The sequence below is a fragment of the Mytilus californianus genome, unplaced genomic scaffold (assembly GCF_021869535.1).
Source record: "Mytilus californianus isolate M0D057914Y unplaced genomic scaffold, xbMytCali1.0.p SCAF_6, whole genome shotgun sequence".
Classification (NCBI taxonomy): domain Eukaryota; kingdom Metazoa; phylum Mollusca; class Bivalvia; order Mytilida; family Mytilidae; genus Mytilus; species Mytilus californianus.
The window spans coordinates 2,994,068-3,014,738 of NW_026262712.1; the positions used below are offsets into that span (position 1 = coordinate 2,994,068).

At 31.1% G+C, this 20,671-nt stretch overlaps 1 protein-coding gene across 1 annotated transcript in view; it reads right to left on the bottom strand.

Annotated features, from left to right (window-relative positions):
• Positions 1-19,739, bottom strand: part of LOC127705483 (polycystic kidney disease protein 1-like 2) — a 40,105-nt gene extending 20,366 nt beyond the window's left edge. The window contains exons 1-4 of the mRNA XM_052209801.1: positions 19,572-19,739; positions 14,793-15,080; positions 2,916-3,146; positions 1,446-1,732 (exon numbers count right to left, since the gene is read on the bottom strand). Coding sequence (XP_052065761.1) covers positions 1,446-1,732; positions 2,916-3,146; positions 14,793-15,080; positions 19,572-19,739 — 974 coding nt within the window. The remainder of the gene's footprint in view (positions 1-1,445; positions 1,733-2,915; positions 3,147-14,792; positions 15,081-19,571) is intronic.
• Positions 19,740-20,671: the final 932 nt, after the last annotated feature.

The window sequence follows — 20,671 nt, forward strand, 5'->3', positions numbered from 1 at the left end:
TGCTAGTAATCTTGGTGAACACTTATAAAGACGCATGTACACTGTATATTTGGAAAAATGGATCTAATATGTACATATGTAGAGGATGATATAAATTTGTACCAGTAAAAAGTAAAATAATAAAAACACCGAACTTCAAGGAAAATTCGAATCAGAAAGTTCCTTATCAAATGGCAAAATCAAAAGCTCAAACACATCAAACGAACGGAAAACAACTGTCATATTCCCGACTTGGTACAGGCATTTCTTTATGCAGAAAATGGTGGATTAAACCTGGTTTTATAGCTAGCTAAACCTCTCACTTGTATGACAGTCGCATACAATACCATTATATTGACAACAATGTGTGAACAAAACAAACAGACATAAGAGGAAAGACATATATACATTGTACATCTGTAGACTTTGATATATACTTTTACCGGTAAGATATTTATAAACTGTACTTCGGTAGAGAATGACATAAAATCTGTACCGGCAAGATATATATAAACTGTGTATCTGTAGAAGAGAGGCGAAATATACCAAAGGGACATTCAAACTCACAAGTCGAAAATAAACTGACAACGCCATGGCTAAAAATGAAAACGATCAACAAACAATAGTACACAAAACACAACATAAAAAACTTAAGACTAATATGATATAATAGAGAATGATATAAACTCTGTACCGATAAGATATATGTAAACTGTACATCTGTAGGAAATGATATAAACTCTGTACTGGTAAGATAAATATAAACTGTACATCTGTATAGAATAATATAAACTTGTACCGGTAAGATACATATAAAATGTACATCTGTTAACTTTCTATATGTATAAAATTTACACCTGTTGATATCTAACTGTATATTTATACGATAAAGTATATAAACCGTCCATCTGTTAAGATGTACATCAACAGAAAATATATTTTTACAAATGCCCCTACATAAATCATTACAGACGTATTCAGTTTATATCACTCTTAACAGACGTACGAAATTTATATAGCGTTATGTTCAATTTCGTTTTATATCCATCTTTAAAACTGTAAAGTTTATGTGCATCTGAACAGATGTTCATTACGATTGCTTGTACTGAAGTACATGTAGCTGTGTATTGACGTAATTCTATGCTCCATCTTTTTATTTATCCTAGATAAATTGATTTGTAACTGCTTAAAATCAAATCGTTAATATTTTATTGATATTTTAGATGCCTCATTTTAGATTTTAAAACAGATTGGGCTATTGTCGATGAACTTGCTATGTCATTTTCCTGTCTATTTCTCTCATTTTTGGCTTGTAGTCCCATTTTAAATCATATTCTGTTCAATCTTTTTAATCAAATGTACTCTTTTTTAATAATACATAAAATAACATATGATAATAAATCAGAATAAAATTTCGAACAGAATCGACATAGTTCGAAATAAACTATATATATATGCGTACAAACCATGATGGCGAGGAACCACTGTTGTCGTGCCAAATAATTACATTCACCATGTCTCCTATATCGTAGGAAGAAGTAATTAGAAACCAGTCTTCACCACCGGATGTAAACAAAACCTGCGGTGATGAGGTCCTAGTTAAACAATGCCTTGCACTTTGTCCAGTGTTGCCTTTTATGTAGCATGAAACATTTGCTGTAGTTCTAGCTTCATACCGCCATCCAGTGACAATGCACATGACATACTTAAACGGGTCTGAGGGATCACTTGGAAAAGGTGTCACTATACCATCCTACAGAAAATATATTATGTAAAACACTAGAAATATATCATGAAAAACATGCCCTGGTTCCTTAAATTGCCTTTATAAATCATATATAACTATTAAATCGTCATTGAACTTAAAATTTAATTTCAAGATTTCAGAATGAAAGAGCATGACATTTAAATAACCATGCCGTTTTAAAGCTTGATACAAACCTAATCCAACATATATAAATTAAATTTGTACTTCATAAAATTATTATCGATGATACATTCCGAAGTGAGGTTGCTATGATGTTCTTGACGCGTCCCATACAGAATTGTTGGATAAAGACTCTGTCTAATCAACAGTCTTTCAAATGTTTTAAAAATATCCTTACAATATTAAATTGTATACGGAGTTTAGATATTATGAACACTATTGTATAATTCTGTGTTTAAGACCTTCATTAAACTTTTAACTTTGTTAAACTGACTTCTTCATGTAATTTTTTATGTGTCTGTATTAAGTCAGAGGTCTGTAATTCAGTGAATCCGATTTGTTGCTATCTTGCATACATTTTTTTTCGTTTACTGTCTTACATCAAGCCATTTGGTTTACCCTTTTGAATCATTTTTAAATGTTGTCTTGTATAGCTTACAGTATTGGTTTTGATCATTGTTGAAGGACGTATGGTGAACCATCTTTGTCTTTTGGTCTCCAGTAGGTGGATTAGTGTGTGATTGTCAATCATGTCACGTCTTGTTTCTAAACTGCGTACTGCGAGATTACATTGGCTGCATAATTTTTAGTGTTCTTATTTATCTATTGATATCACTTCTGATCTGATAGCTATTACCGATACCGAACAATGAATGCACACCACGTGTTTATAGATAGCCTTTATCGGGCACACTTCTTAACAAATTTCTGTGGAGTGTTAGTCCACGATGGCATCAAGTGCCCAGTAGTCTATGCTTTGCCACTGATACAATTCATGACAGGCATTTCTTAAAATTTTATGTGAAATATGTTCTAATACTATTGAGAAACTAAGGCTTCAACTCCCTCAGTCAATGTTGACAAAAGTTGGTTATGGCTATACCTAATAGGTCATTCATTTTTGTTCTTATTGTTCATGATTTTGAGCGTTCCTGATGAAAGTAAATCCATAACAGCGATCCGGATGTGTTATTTTCAGTTGTTATACTTTAATGCTAATTATATTTACAAAATATGAATCCCTACGATCTGCTTGTCTTGCCCTGTAAAGACCCACAAAATATATCAACCAGACCAATATCACTACGGTAACTACAACTGGGTTCTCAAAGAACGTCAGAAATAGTAAGGCATCTTGAAATGGATCCACAATATTAGGTAATACGAAAAGTCCTCCAGCAAAATCCGTAAGATGATCACATTCACACTGTAATTTATCGCTTGATGAAACAGGTGAAACCTGCAAATATAAGATACAAAAAATATAAATAAGTAGATAATAGTATGACGAGTGGTAAATTCCTTCATGGAATTTTGATTTCTCTAGCGGCAGCATCCAAACCAACAACTGTAGTTACGTTACCTTTTTGGCCATGTGTTGTCTGCTTTTAATCGACTATTAAATTTAAATTGCTCATATGGTCTTTTCTCCCTTCTTTTAGCTAGCGTCCTGTAGTACTAATAGCGAGAACAATTTGACCTGGCTTTCCAAATTATGTACAGATTGATCTCCGTTCAAGTTAGTAGTCATCTTGTTGGTAGCTGCATTTTTGTTTTTTTTGTTTTTTTTTGTTTTTTTTTTTACGACATATTGTCTTGATATAAAAATTAGAGGTTTTTCATGCACGTTAAACATTTATTCCCTCACATTTTTTTACAAAACCAAGTCAGATAATCTGGATTATGTGTTATTCGTTGATGTTGGATTTTGATATAACGTCTGTTTTTTTTCCTTTTTTTTGATGAGTCGGCTGTCAATTGTTGATGTGGTTCAGCGGTTGTGACCAGTATTTTTGTGATTCCTGTAATCCTGTTTGGAAAATCAAGGAATTCACTGTTATTATCTTATCAAGCTCTTATTGGAAATCACATTAGTTTTCTCATCAGATCGTGCTCATCTCGAGTACGATAGATCAAAGTTGAAACCAAAACCCTAAAATTAGTATTTACTGCTTCTCCGAAAAAGTAGTATGAGCAAATATTGGTCAGGTGTCGGTTCAAATAATGTGTTCAGGTAGGGTATTATGACTTCCTGTTGACTGTTCCTGGTAAAGATAAGACATAAGCTACCAAATTAAAATCACAAGTTGAAGAAAAACAGCCAATCCCATGGCCAAAAAGACAAACAATCGTCTAAAAGCATTACATAGAAACTAACGATAAAAGCACTACCTATTTACCAAAATGTGGTGATCTCTAGTGGTCCAAAACTAGGAGTAGGTTCTACACACTAGCATACACGAGCACATTAAAAATATGGTTCAGCGTATCGCTGTTGTACAAAATACATTTCACATTTACCAATGGACGATAAACACCAATGCTATTACTTATTTATCCTTTTGGCGATCAAACAGTGTTTTTGAAAAATTGTTTTTATCTTAAATTTGCCAAAACATTGCTCAATTTTACGAATAAAATCATAAATAATGAAATTTTAAATTAACTTTTTATATGAAATGCACTTCTATGTCACTTAGTCTCTAATGGAGAATTGTCTTAATGACAATAATACCTCATCTTTTTATTTTTATATAATTTATTTACATATATTTCTTATCGTTTGACTATAGGAATTTCCTTGTGTTAAAGATAGCTATATATATTCAAACTTGTTAGAGAAGTTGTAAAACGGGTTATTGTTATTTTGGATTTAGATATATTGGTTATATATGCACGTGAAATCCTTTGGTGGTTTAAAGGGTGGGGTTCCGTTAAATTATATAAAGAAATTGTTGGGCTGTCAGTTAATCGAAGGTGCTCACAGGAATTTAGTACAGAAATGATTTTAATTCGGACGAGCAGGCGAGAGAGAATTTAATGTATCTTAAATTTTCCAACGGATGCTAAAGCTGATTTATCTTTAACATATTTTACAATTTTAAGATTGATCGGATAGGTTCTGCCATAAAAATCTTTGGAAGCTATTTAGCTGCAAAAAAAGTCTTCTCATAAAAGGCTTATCCTTGAGTCACAATTTTTAAAACTTCACCGTGTGTCACAATTAATAAATATTAAATTATCAGTTCACCATTCCTGGTCGACCTTTTCTTATTTTCATATGAGTCGGAGTTCCTTCAGACACTTGTAAAAAACAAGAACACCAAAGAAGCTAGATCATTTGATTTCACATACAGGTATATTGATGATGTTCTTTCCATTAATAATCGAAACTTTTCTGATTGGGTCCTATTATATCAATTATTTCAATATATCCTCCTGAATTAGAAATTATAGAAACAACAGAAACATCTTCCTCTGCTTCATTTCTAGACATTCATCTCGATTTTTACAAAAGCGGTCATCACAGTACAAGAATCTATGACAAACGAGAGGATTTTAATTTTGAATTTTGTAAATTTTCCTCCCTTAGCAACAATGATATACTAACTTCATTCGGGTATAAAGTTGTGTATCTTTTTATTCATTTTACAGTTTTCCCTTTTATTTTTGTTCTATTATAATATTTCTTTTGGTCGTACGATTTTTGACGTTAATCAGTATTTATGCATCCCGCTATCGGGTTTTTGACTTTGGGCGTTTCTCTTGTCTGTGGGTCCTGATGTGCGATTCGGACACATGAGGTTTGTACAGTGTTGTTTTCATTTTGTTTACCCTTATATCTGTATCTAACGTTTTTTTACGTAATCGAGAAATTGTAAACTACTGTATATAGCAATAAGAAGATGTGGTATGAGTGCCAGTGAGACAACTCTCCGTCTAGTTCACAAAGTGCAAAAAGTAAACAATTAATTATAAGTCAAAGTATGGCCTTCAACACGGAGCCTTGGTTCACACCGATATACTTTTTTGTGGTGTATTTATTTTCACGAATTTCGCGAAAAGAAATACACGCTAGTACAAATGCAGCTTGAATGGATATTAAAACCTTTCCCAAAAATTTACAACAGTACATGTACGTTCAACTGATTTCCCATTACATAACCTCGTTTGAATTGTGAAACTGTAAAATTCAACACCAAAATCAATTTTGGATAAAAGGTAACAAATAATGACCAAAGCCAAATCTGGCAGTTCTATTGTGCAACTACACTTAGTCGGAGAATACTCTGTTTCAAATGGACGACTGTTTTGATGATTGCATAATATTTGTCTAATTAGTAAACAATATGACTGACCTAATCTTTATTGGTTTATATTTTGTCTTAATAAATATATTCATATATTTACAAATAGAAACTTTTTTAAACACAAGTATGTATACTGATTGATAGTAAGATTTCAAATGTCATAGTTCATGTATGCACACATACAGATGAATGAAATACTACCAAAGGTATACATTAACCTTTACTCACTATTAAAGTTGGTGCCTTAAGAGCTTGTCTCACAGAAAACCATGCACAAGTGTCCGTGAGTGAATCTCACAGAATCTCATGAAATTTGGTACACACAACACTTTGGCCATGCCAGTTTCACTTGCAAAATATTTTGCTTAAACTTTATCGGATAGTCGAGTTTTGCAGCGCCATCTATTTTTCAAACTTTTTAACTGGAAAATTGTCAAATTTAAGATTTTTTTTAAGCATTTTTATTCAACAAATAATCAGTTATGGTCAGGATAAATATCTTTTTATACCAATTCATGTTATTAACCATTATTAAGGAAATACAAAGACAAAATAATAAATATATATTCAATTTTTTTTAGTCAGGCTTCTTTATTTATAAAACTGGTGTTTGAAGAATTGGCTATTTCACTCAAATTAGGACCAGAAGAAATGCTAAAATATCAAAAAGGTGAAGTTGTAATTAAAAGATAAATATATCAAAATGAACTACAATGAAGAAATGTAAAAAAAAAAAAAAAAAATCTACCAATTTAGAAATATATGTAGTATATATATCACTGTACAGCTTAATAGTATTTTTATACAATTTTTCATGTAATTAAATCATTTTCTCAACTCAAACCAACAATTTAGGGTGCAATTATTATCAAAACAAGTGATTTATTTCTTTGACTACTGTTTCTTTTTATTCAAAGCGAAATTATACAGAAAACAATAATCAAAGTACTAAAAGCCCTCTTCGAAAGCTCTATTATACAAATGAAAAAAAAAATTTTGTATTCAAAATCAAAATTCTCCAATTTGAAACTACTAATTTGTAAAGTGGATTGATCTTAATCATTGTAAAAGATCTAAGAGTAAATTTATATTGAAAACCTCAAAATATTTTACTTCATAATTGAACAAAGGCTTCTAAAAATGACCAAAAGGAATAAGGCACTACCGCTAAATAGTTACATAAAAATACAATTGATTGCTTGTATAAAATGAGGAAACTACACAATAAACAATTACAACTTTAATTAAAGACCAGCATGATAAAAATACAGAACTTCAAAACAACAATTGAAACTGGACAGATCCCTGTAGCTTGACAAAAAGTAAATATATGGACACCGGTCTTTGGTTGAAATCTGTATGTTACCCTCTAGATTCCATTTTTGGTATTTTTTGTTTTTAAATTTCTGTTTCATTGAGTATATCCAGCACCCGCTTTTATTTGTTATTTTATAATTATTATGAAATTTAAGTTGGAACATTTTGCACAGAAATGTACTGGATCAGCATATTGCTGCAAATGTAATTTTGTTGGAAATCTTGCATGCTACTCATGAACATTCATTTGTAATGGAAGCTGTGCAATTAGAAGAAAAAACCAAATTCAAACTTTTGTTAAAATGAAATATTAAAATGTCTTTCTATTTATCAAAATTATTTATAAGAACTTGGCCAAGTCGGATTTGAAAAGGTAATGACAGAATAGTTTGTTAGGAATTTTAACAAAAAAATACATCCAAATAATTTGTTTCAATGTCGTGAATGTAAATTATACAAAATTTTAGCATTTTTTGTTTGTTTTTAAACAATAAGACTGACACTGAATCCATTGCATTTCTATTTAATTGGCAGCTCACTCATTCATATCATTATAGAATTCATAGCTCTAAAATTCACTGATCCCAGCTGAGTGGGCAAAGACTGATTTACTTTCAATTTACAGCAAAAGTAGCCATATCAGTGTCCTTGTATTTTACGAGTTGTCGTTTCTATCCTTGCCTGTAATTCCCATAGCATATTCACAACTAAAACACATTATCCACCATGAATAGCATACTTTTATTTTGGATAGTTTTTCACTGTCATCACTAATTTACTTTCACTTTCACTTTCAGAAACTGTTTGAATAATGAAGTCATATCTGATATCATCTCTTTTTTTTACAGATAGGATGCATTGATTCCTTTAGTTGGTTAAGCTATTAAACTGTTTTCTTTTTTTTCAAAGTATCCAACTACAAATTTATTGTAAATCGTGTAACTGGAAGCTTCATTCTGACTATGACACACAATTAGGAAAATTTTCCAGTTCTACACAAGCTTCACAGATTTGATATTAGTAGTTCTTAACTTGCGGGGTGAATTTTGATATTTTTCTCTTACTGCTACATAGCTTTTCTAACTATGTCTTCTAAATATGCTGACATTTGGTCCGTATTCTATGTAACTACTAGTATATATATATATTGTCCATATAAAGATATGAATATTTGCACTTTGAAGTCTGCAAATTCACAGTCTTGTCCTAACATGGACTGTAATTTCTATCCATTTGATAGATGTTTTATCAAGAATAAAAGTGGCTGTGTTTTTTTGTACATATGGGTCATACTGGTCTAGGAATGAATAGTTTCAGGAATATGTTCTTCCTGAATAGCCTGTATGACCTGAAACATGAAAAAAATTATATTGTAAGATACAAATATATTCCTTTTGAACAGATACCAAATTATGACAGAAAGAAACAATATCTGACTTAAAAACCATTTACAATCAGCAAAAAAGTTGGGTTACTTTCCCATTGACATAGAGTCTACAGCTCCTTTAATTCATGATTGCCAAAAAAAATTGATATAACTATTACCATGTATGTATGTACTAACATGAGCAATTCAAATTTGATCTCCAAGCCGTTACTTTAAATTTTCTATTTTTGTTTTCTTTTAAAGAAATTGGGAAAAAAAATAAAATTAAATCAATACTTGACTTTCTGTTACTCGTATAATGTTTAAATTTCTAACAAGATAATATATTTCTAGTTGAAATCTGTTAATAATCTTAGTTACAGATGTGCAAAAGCTTCAACATATAATAAGTATGAAATAATGATCACTTATGACTTTTCAAGTCTTCTGGTTTAGCTATTGAAATACAGGTACACATGTACATTTATAAGAACCTTTTAGTTATTGTTGTACATGCTACATCACAGAATTGCTAACTTCCAGAAAGTTTATTATTGCAATTAGAAAATTAAACTAGAGGCTCTTAAGAGCCTGTGTCGCTCACCTGCATCTTAAACTATTGCCACTTTTAATAAAAATCATCATTAAATGGGAAGAAACTCTATTAAGAGTTTTCTGACAATTTCAGTCATGTTGACATATTTGTAGATTTTAATCGCAAACAATTTTTCCTTTCTAAAGTTTCTATCTATCTATTATAGTGTTCAAGATAATAGGGAAAAAATGCAGAAAAATATCATTTAAGGGCAATAACTCTAATAAAGAATTGTCTGATGATTTAGGTCTTGTTGACTGGTTTGTTAATCTTGTCTTGCTGATCATTTTTGCTATTTAAAGCTTCTGTCTATCAGTTTTAATTTTCGAGATAACAGAAAAAATTTAGAAATGTTAAAATTCCGTCTTTTATGGGCAATAATTTCTGTAAGAAGTCGTCTGACCGTTCTTATGTAACTGGACAATAGTTAGAGCTCATCATTCTGAACATTTATGCTCGTGTCAGAATTTCTCTATTTATAGCAGTTTTCAAAATAATAGGTAAAACTTGCATTTTACCCATTTTTTCTATTTTTAGCCATGTCGGCTATCTTAGTTGGCAGACGGGGTAATCGGACACATTTTTCAACTAGAAACCCCAATGATGATTGTGGTTAAGTTTGGTCAAATTTGGCCCAGTGGTTTCAGAGGAGAAAATATTTGTAAAAGTTAACGGAACACGACGGACGCCAAATGATGAAAAAGCTCACTTTGATTTGTTTGATTAATTTCTAAGAACTTATTGTTCAAAGGCAAATATGCATATTTTAGAAGAAAGAAAATAATCTGATTAGAATCCTACATTCCACTTTCAATAAGCCAGAGAGAGGCTCATTCATTTAAATGAAACTAAATACTGAAAATACATGTATTCCTTTAAAAGTTTTCCTGAGAACAATTTCTATTTTCCACTGCATTGTTAATTTTGTAATGTAGAGAGTTGCTTAATTTAAATTTTATCTTACTTTTACACAATCTTTTACTCATATTTTAAAACATTGAAAACGAATATCAATTATGAAAATCCAATATAACATGATAAAAATAGTAATTAGTACAAATGTAGCAAACACCAAGGTTTCATGCATGTAGTATGATGTACCTTAAGTAAATGTCAGTCAAGGCGAACAATTATCAGTTTTAAATAATTAAGGATAATCTTTTTAAACCATAAGTATACTTTTTGACAATTTAAAATCAGGGGTTACTAGCAGATCTTTACAACAATAAGAAGATGTTGTAAGATTGACAATGAGACAACTATCCTCCAAAATTCAAGTGGATGTAAGCAATTATAGGCAACATATGGCCTTCAAGAACGAGAAAAATCAATACCGTATAGTTGGCTATAAAGGCCTCGACATGAAAAATGTGAAACAATTCAATTGAGAAAACTTACGGCCTATTTTCATAACAAAATAGTTTACGAAAAAACAAATATGACGGACAAGAACTAACGTCAACCACTTTGATTGTATCTGTTAAATTTATTCCAAGTTTCCATACAAAAAAATGGAACAATTTAGAGCTTGACATACATACGTGTACTGTATAGACACCTGTCAATGTAATCTGCATGTTGAAGTCTAGTAAACATATACATGTCTTTTTCTTTTTAGCAATGGCGTTGTCAGTTTATTTTCGATCTTTGAGTTTGAATGTCCCTCTGGTATCATTCTCCCCTCTCTTATACAAAGGATGTATAACCAATGTCTTTATTTTGGGAAACTTTTGTCATTGGGTTGCTGACTTGTATACACCTAAATCATCTTTTATTTATTTTCTTTTTTTAATTAATTGTAAAATACGTAGGCTCTTTTCGCAAAAAAATCTTGCGACATTCAATGATTGAAAGTAATGCTGATTTTGTGTGTTAACATATATCATGATAATTTAATGTATCAATCATCAATGTAAGAGCCGATTGTGTATCGCTTTTTTTTTTTTAGATAAGAGGGAATGTTAAGAACTTCTTATACTGTATGTGATGTAGTAATTTCTAAGCTGAAAGAATGCATTAGTGTGTCTATCTTTATGGGATTCTGTGTCTGACGCGATTTTCTAATTTGGGCGCCTCAGAGGCCTCGGACACAGAATCCCAAAAGGGATTACCGCTGGGGTCAAATTTACTTCCATTGCAATTATAAATATTGTATCAGCAGACCCTGTAATTATTTATACAATGATTAATTTTTTATGTTTACCTTATCCAATGTGAATACACTGTACCTGCTGTATGTGTCTCTTCGGTTTTTTGCAATGACTCTTTTACAAAGAACTGCAGTCCTCCAAAAGTCTCACGATTTGCTTGAGACTTGGCGTTTGTTGTGGTCAGGATAGCAACAGCAAACTTAATTTTTTCTTCACTTCACACCAAATTAATTTCTCTGTGTGAGGTTTACAGTACAATTGTCTCAGGCCATTTTCGTCAAAGATGTGCATAAGTACGGAGCTGATAAAATGCGAGAAAACCTTGAATTTCTCTGGAATTGTTTTTTTCATTGCAAAATTGACATGAATACAAAGTGTGATATATCTTTATGCCACTCATAGAGCTTGAGTAAGGCCATACTTACAAAAGCAAACTCATTTGTAAGTGTCAGGAAAATATGCATCTAAGCAGTTACCTTCTTTTCATTCTTGTGGAGAATGTTTTAAGGGGAAATAACTCTTGATTTTTTGGTGAAAGTTGCAAAATCTTATCTATTCTGAATTTATACATTTGCAAAAATTTATATCTGAATTAAATCTTTGGAACTTTCAAAATTGAACATTTCAAATGGGTTTGCATCATGTCTTTACTCACAATTTGTTTTGTAAAACATGTTGGGAAAGGTTTGAAGTGTGGGTTCATGGTAAAAAAAAAGGTATCATATGCAACTATTCCAGTCATAATTATGTTCGATAACTCTGCATGAATCTGGTTTAATTAAGATTATGTAAAATTTACTGGTTACTGGTTACCGGTGAGATGATTAAGAAAATTGAAAAATATATATAGATATTTCACCTCGGTTAACATCCATTCGAGGTTTACTTTTATTGATATAAAATAATATCATAAAATGATTTCATTAAGAATCGGACAATACTAATCTGCATAGATCTTGTCAAAACATACATCGTGATTTGGTGCCATGTTTGTTTTCTTTGATCACGTTGATGACTTAATATCTCTTTAATCTAGCTATGTCCTTGGGTCTTATTAGAGTGACAATAACGTGACATTTCATTGCAATATAAACAGTGAAATTAAATTATATTATTTGCATGGGCAAAATTAGTGTCGAACATCGTCTACGTTTGAAAATTATATGGTCGCCATTTTTTTTACGTAACTTCGAAATTTTATCAAAACAAACAGCATGTATCTAATTTATCAAAAAGAAACAATGTTTGATTCTATGCTGCTTAAAGGTAAGGCAATGACTGAAAACGCATGCATCCAACAGTTATTTGATTTTCATCGTAAAAATCTTACAAAATATATTTTCATATGTCGGCCTACGCTGTCAATGTAAACAGTGCATGGTTGGTGCATATAAATCTTTATTTTGAGTGCGAGAGACTGTTTCTAATAAAGATATTAAAGTAAAGGTGAAATAAAAAATTTCTTAAAAACAATAAGAATCTTTAATAAATATTTCAAATATTTCTTTTTAATTAATAACTGAATGAATACATGTCGAGTCGTTGTTTACTTCCGACAGCGGCCGCCATTTTCAAAATATTGCGAACGAATGCCAAAATGTGAACTTTTCAATCAAATTTTGAAGAAAAAAGTTTGTTACCTAAACTGATTTGGTTTTCGATTTCATTTAAATGAATGTGTTGTCGATCTATTTAGGGGTTGGAAGGATATTATTAACAATAAATAAGTTTCGAAAATTTATTGTATAAGAAGGTCCTATTGCAATTTTTATCGAGTTTTAACGAAGAAGTCAACGGAGGCTATGTGATTATGTCACCTCAATTTTCAATCTTAATTTGAAGCAAGAAATCATAGTTCTGAACTGAAACTTAAAACATTTTTAATTGTTAAAATTAAATTACTGTTAAACGCGGGGTTGGAAGGTAAAATACACAATGTAATAAAAAAGTTATGATCGTTTAATCTATGTAGCCCGTTCATTTTCATTGATAATCAATCGGCCATTAATGATATACAACTGAATTGTAAAAGTCACGTGATGACCGCGATAGTTGGATATGTTTTTACTTATTTGCCGTGGGTGGATTTCTTTTATATTTTTTTAATCTAATAACAAGGTTTGCAAAGAAAGTTGTTTCATGCATTTATGTGCTCACCTTTTTGAAAACCAGTGACTTTAACTTAGCTAGTAAATGACATACACATGATTGGGACTTATATGAAGCACCCTACAAGTTTGCAAAACAAGGAAAACGCTTTATAATTATGAATTTATGACCTTTTGTATATATTTTCACAATATAAATGGCTAGAAACCTATATGAACTAGCATGGTGACTTTTAAAATATCTTCAACTAAACCAATATATAAAGGATTCTTTTTGCTCATTTTTATCAATTATGCAAATTAGCTTGTTACTAATAAAAGACACAATACAGAGAAGTCTAAAATATATTTTCTGGTTTCCATTATACATAAGATCTTAAAAATCTGTATAAGCCCGAAAAGTTTTAACCACCCTCCTTTAAGATTTTTCAACTTTTGCATGGTTTTCTGTGAGACAAGCTCTTAAGCCTATATACCTTGTTAAGTTGAAATTCTTAATCAATTAATGCAGAAAGTCCGTTATTATTTTGATATCATGTCAATAATTCATCTGCAATACCGATTTCGCGAAAATAAGTACACGCGAAAAAAGTACATATACAGTATATACGGTATATAAACTACAAAATATGTACTATCAACTACAAAAACTTTTTTATTGGTGTCATTGTCAATTTGCTATCAACTACACAAATTTTGCTGTCGTCTTTGTTAAATTTACTATCAAATACAACACCATTTTCTTGGCGCCTTTGTTAGATATATTTTTTTGGTTAGTTAGTTTTTTAAGTCAGTTGTGTTGTAAGTCTGTGATGTATGTTTTCACAAATTTGGCTATACTAGATCCAACTTAATGTCATATTAACCTATTATGTATGTTTGGGTTGCTCATCCAATTTTTTCATGCACGTGAGAGGTTTTGCTAGCTATAAAACCAGGTTAAACTCACCATTTTCTTTGGAAACGCCTGTACCAAGTCAGGATTTTGACAGTTGTTTTTCACTCGTCCCGTTAGTTGATAACGTTTATTTTATTTTCAGTTTTTATGGACTTCCCCTTTTTAAATTTACCTTGGAGTTCTGTATTTTCGTTATACTTTTTTCATAATTAGACCATTAAAAAAATATTTTAGTATTTTAGTTTCTTGAAAAGACCATTCCTAAAGAAATATCTTTTTTCCTTGAGCAAAAACGGGAATTTATACTTCTCGTTTTCTATAGATTAATATGTTACATCCCTCGTTCTTTATTGAATAATACCTTACATCCCTTTAGTGACCATTTTCCGACAGTGTTATTCCAATATCGACAATTAATGGCAGTTGAGGAAATTCTGACAGATATATTCTGACTAACATTCCCATAGCTTCTTTCATTGATGATTACTCCTAAACTCCAGTAGAGCGATTTCTTTTGAGGGTCGTATAGAAATGTTGTTTGTGAATTATCCATGAGCGTCCCATTTTCTGCATCTGACAGAGTAACCTTTTTATGAAAATCCATTGCAAAGTTTACTGATATATTGTACTGTGGACCATCTGTCGTAAGCTTCAACATGTAAAACATGTTTGCTGGCTGTTTCACTTTAAGACGTATGAAGTTATCTTCTTTGGTATTCATAATAATTTTTTTGTATTTTTCGTTTCCTGTAAAAAATAACTAAGAATATTTTGATTGAAATATTTTTTATTTATATTTGTATGGAACATTCTGAACAAAAACAATTTTATTCATATTAAGGCTGTTGTTCTTCATTTAAATAACGCTTTTTGTTGTTTTTTTTTTACATTTTCTCCTAAAAGGTTCCCAGCCATAATATCACAGTAAAGCAGACAAAACTAAAGTCATAAGCATCATTTACAGTAATACTGACACGCTAACACATGGAATACATCTGTAGGAACACGCTGCTTGAAAAAGATTCTCAAAGAGAAAGTGTCTTGTTGGCTGTTTTACTGGCATACATATCTCTTGATAATGCTGTATTGAAAGGATAAGTTATCATACGCCAAGCTCTGTTGCCCTTATTTGACGTTTCACATTGTCACTTTTGATGACGTTAATACAATGATTTATCAACCTAAGAGATATGATATTCATCGAGGCCAAAGGCCGATGATGAATGTCATATCTTTTTGGTTCATAAATCATTGTATAAACTGAAGTCAAAAGTCAACAATTTTTTTATTATATGACTTTTTATCCTTCTCCAATTTTCTATTATTTGCTCAAGATACTTTTAAAACTGCTCCTTGTTTGTATACTAATTATATCATCTGCTTTCGCAGTTGCTAATTTTCATAAGTAGAAAGTCTCAATAAAATTTACTAAAATAGAAATACACCGAAAACAAGAAGAACAGAAAAACATACACCGAAAACAAGAAGAAAAAGAAAAAAAACACGGGAATTTGCATGACGTCATAAACCTATGTCATTGACATTGCCTTGGAACATCTATATTTAGGTACACGGACGCTGTTCCAAACCTTCTATTAACCTCTTTTTTTGTTGTTGTGGTGAATATACTGTTTTATCAGAGCGGATTTCCCATGCTTTTAGCCAACGAGAAAAATTTACAGTCATGAAAAAAAAATATATATATTTCAATTAATTATTAATAAATGAGTTCATATGTAGAAAACAGTTTAAAGTGTGCCTTCAGATGAAACTGATACACGATTAGCAATGATAAATACCAATTGATGACATATTAAAGTATTAATCCATTCTTGGCATTCAATTTTGTTTAATCCTTTCCCTTCCACACCTTTACCGGTGAAGCAAGTTTTTAGACATTTTTTCGGCGTAAAGTCCTTTTGGGGTTGGGGGGGATATGACTTTTTTCAATAACTGTGTAGTGTGTTTTGGAAGAATAATATCATAATAATATTTCTAACTTTGCACACTAGTAACATATGTGATTCTTAGTGTACATGCGTAATCACAAACTTGAAATGCGCAGAAATTCATAGTCATTTCTTACAGAATTTATTAAAAAAGAGACAAAAACATCTAAAATATCCTGTATTCTTTGAGCCAAGTTGAAATAGATGTAACGAAACATTGTTTCGTAAGTGCTTGCTTATGATAAAGTTGAAAACACTTTTGTTTAGATGAACGAACATGTATATGTCAATGAAAAAATTACAGACTTATGTATGGATTTCTTCTTATATTTGCTTAAAATCATGAATACGGCAACACAAACATATCATCTCAACGCATAATTTCTAAAGGAAAACAAGCTGGATGATGATCTTCTTATTTTTTTCTCTCTCACGTCTTCAGACTTTACTACTAAAATTTCAATAATTTTCTAAGGATGCCAGTGGTGCAGGGGTATAATGAACCAACCCACAGCATGCAGATCGCGTGTTCAAAACTGACTGCCGGAGGTGAAAAATAAATTTCCTATCATGATTTTATATACTTTGTTATCATTCAAAAGAAACTTTCAACAAGGATTCTACAGTAATCCCAAGTCTCCAAGCTTTCATTTTATACCAAAAACTACCCAAAATTTCAACTATTGACAAAGATGCAGCTATTTTTGTTTAAAATATGTACTACTTTCTTGTATGTTCTTTCGGACCGGGCACAAATAAGTAGTTCTATACCATAACACAGAATGCGACAAAATCGAATCGATCAAAACGTGATTTATACAAATATACATGGAACTAAACAGCTCAAGGTACTGGCAACATCAAGTTGAATAATTGTTTTCAAGTTGATTACAATTATTATATAAAAATAAGGAGATGTGGTATGATAACCAATGAGACAACTACCAAAGTTCAAAAAAAGTCGGTGTAAGCAGTTATAGGCAACAGTATGGTCTTCACCAATGAGGAAAACCATACTGTATAGTCAACTATAAGGCCCCGACATGAAAAATATGAAACAATTTTATTGAGAAAACTAACAGCCTGTCTAACTAGGTAAATGAGTAAATTATTTTAGAACACAACAGCAAATAACATGTTATGCATCGAGTTTATATCCCTTTAAGTTTTTACGATGTTAAAATAGTTATTTTTTATGGTATACAGTTGATTTACCTTAAATGAGGAACGTAGATAACAGTTTTTCACTCGTCTTCCGTTCGCGGTAACATAAGAATAATAAAACCTGAACAAAACCAATAAGTTTCAGTTACTTTAACATATGTCATTTATCTTTTAAATACGATGTTTTCAGAGATAGACCTTGTTCAGTAGGGAGTATTTTAGAATTAGACTTCAATAAAAATGAACTTGAAATAGCTAATGTAAAACCTTACATGCTTTTAGAAATTTTGACTTGGATGGAGAGTTGTCTCATTGGCACTTATACCACATCTTCTTATATCTATTTACAAGTAAACTACAAAAGAAAACACATCACAGTTTTCTATGCTTATCCTTTTTAATCAAGAAATACTAAATTTTGTGTTTTGTTTTGAATTTACTTCTCTTGTAAATCAATATGATACTACTTGCATGGTTTGATCTTGAATTCAGTAAATAAGATGTATATGTGCCATTTGTACAGTGACTACCTCGAGTGGGCAGTTTTCTGAGCAATCACAAAGTGTTTCAAGATAGAAAAATTACTTACCCACGATTCTCGTTCATAAGTTTTTGGCGTATTAGTATTCGCAAACGTTTATCTACTAGGTTTCTACCTGTGTTTACATGCCAATTCATAACAAATATATGTTTTGCATGACACCAGTATCAGAATTCAACTCAAAAAGCTACATACTGCATAATCAAGCATAGGAATATTAGAGTCATGGTTCAGTTCCCAACCCATCATTATCATGCTTTACATGTGATTGAACAATTTTTTCTTATGTTTCTAGATTCTTACTTCCAATTGGTATGTCAATGATGATAGGCTTCGGTAATTTAGTTACACCAAGTGTTTTTTGGTTTAAATCCTTAAGAATTAAAGATATCATTGGAGAATTAATGTATACAGACGACTTGTCCCAAGATCTTGGATTCTTGTCTGAGAAAAGCATCTGTAATAGAAAAAAGGTGTCATGCTTTATAAAAAGCCAAATTTCAGAAAGCTTTTTTAATATAAAATGTTTTTTTTTATGATGGAACTTTTTTCAATGAAGGAGGGATAACAAGGGGCCAATCAAAAACCATAAGTTGAATGACAAGAAGAAACGAATAACAGACAAACAACTGTCACTATGCATCAATAACGTATACTCCACATCTACTTTTATTTATGTTCAGTTTACTAAAGAGAAATGGAATTTTGGTAATTCTAATGAAGCAGCAGTCTAACATAATTTCACGTTTTGTTTAAATAGTTTTTACCGTATAAAAGTTTTACATTTCTAATGGCTGTTCCAGAAAATACTTTGTACCCCAGGAAGGCACATTTTTTTTTCATCCGCACCCCACAGACATTTTGAAAAATTAGAACACCCCCGCCACCTATACCATTGAATTTATTTAATAACCACTTCCAATATAAATAAAAAAAAGAACCCCAAAACACATCAATATATACATATTATTGTCTTTACACGTGTGAACCAACCACCTACATCCTTTGCTGCACTAGGATACCACCTCCACCGTTCATTAATTTTCAAATAAAAACACCCACATAAAAAAATAGAAGTGCCTTCCTGGAGGAGGGACACAGTATTTTCTGGAACAGCCATAATAGACTGTCATCAACATGAAGTACTTAGATGAAGACGATTGTGTTGAGCATTTCATTTCAATGAGAGAATTGCTTTTCATAAATAATTCCGTCATATCAAATGAAAATAGGGGGTCACGGGCCTTCTGCTCTTGAAAAAAAAAAAAAAACAACACAAACTGTCATACCAAATTCAGTATAATTATCTGCCCTTAGGAGTTTTTCTGAAAATTTCAAGTACACTTAAACGGCATTTAATTTTTTGATTTTTGATTTTTTAAGATGTTTGTGTTGTAAAATGATTGATACTTTGTAAACATTTTTAACCAAAATGTATTTTTGCAACATGCCTGGAAAAAGACATCCGATTTACCTTAAAACATACCTGAAATTTAAATCCATTCTTACTAGCTTCTTTAAGTTGTTCTTTTATTTCTGGTGGTAGTTTGAAGGAACTAGTGACGGTTTTGTTACCAACTTTCCTTGAAGTGCTTATATCTGTTGAAGTGTTTGTTGAGTTATTTAATTTGGAAACTCCAACTACTAAATTCATAGTTTTTGTTGAGAACTCCATTGTCTTAGGTTCATTGTCGTCTAGAGTTTTAAGTGCAGAATCAGCTATAATATCAACAGTGTGAAGAAGCTTCTTTGTTCTTTCAATCTAATGTATAATTATTTATATATTTATATTAGTGTGCGTATGTAAGGTGAGGTATTACATTAAAAAAATTGAAAAGAAAGTCACCTTGTTGACTATGTCACAGACTGTGGTCATAGGAGGACAGGAGTTTGTGCAATGCACAGAGTTAAAAACAATTTTTAAATTCTGCAAAGATTTCACCTTGAATTTCAAGTTTGTCATAAAATATATAAAACACACTTCGGTTTTTAAATGGATCTTTTGTAAAGCATAAATGCCTAGCAAAAGAAGGGCGAACGATACTTAACGGTATTCAAACTTATACGTAGTAAATAAACTGACAACGCCATGACAAGAAAAAGAAAAAGACCAAGGACAAACCAACAGTTTACAAAACACAACATAGAATACTCAAGACTGAGCAACACGAATCCCACCAAAAACCCTGGTGACTCTGCTTACCATATCCTCATAGTAATTGTGTATGAACACGAAAGGGTATGCATTATTGGACCTAAAAGCTCAAGAAACCTGGACCGAAACGATCTTGAAGTAAAAAAAAAGTTTAATGGCCAATTATACTCCCTTTGTAAATTTAATTAAAAGAAGAAAAATAACAAAAAACATTCTCAGTCTAAAAAGAATGTTTTTTTGATCAACCCCAATCGGTGATTTACAGCCTTTTGGTAGAGAGGCCAGAATAGTTTATTTTGTCCGCCATTTTGTTTTCCATTTGACTATTTTGCTAATATTTTAAGAATTCGAAATTTATTTTTGTTGTTGTTGCTGTATATCCTAAGTGTCATTAAATGATTAAAATGAAGGATGAAAGATTGTGTTTTCTA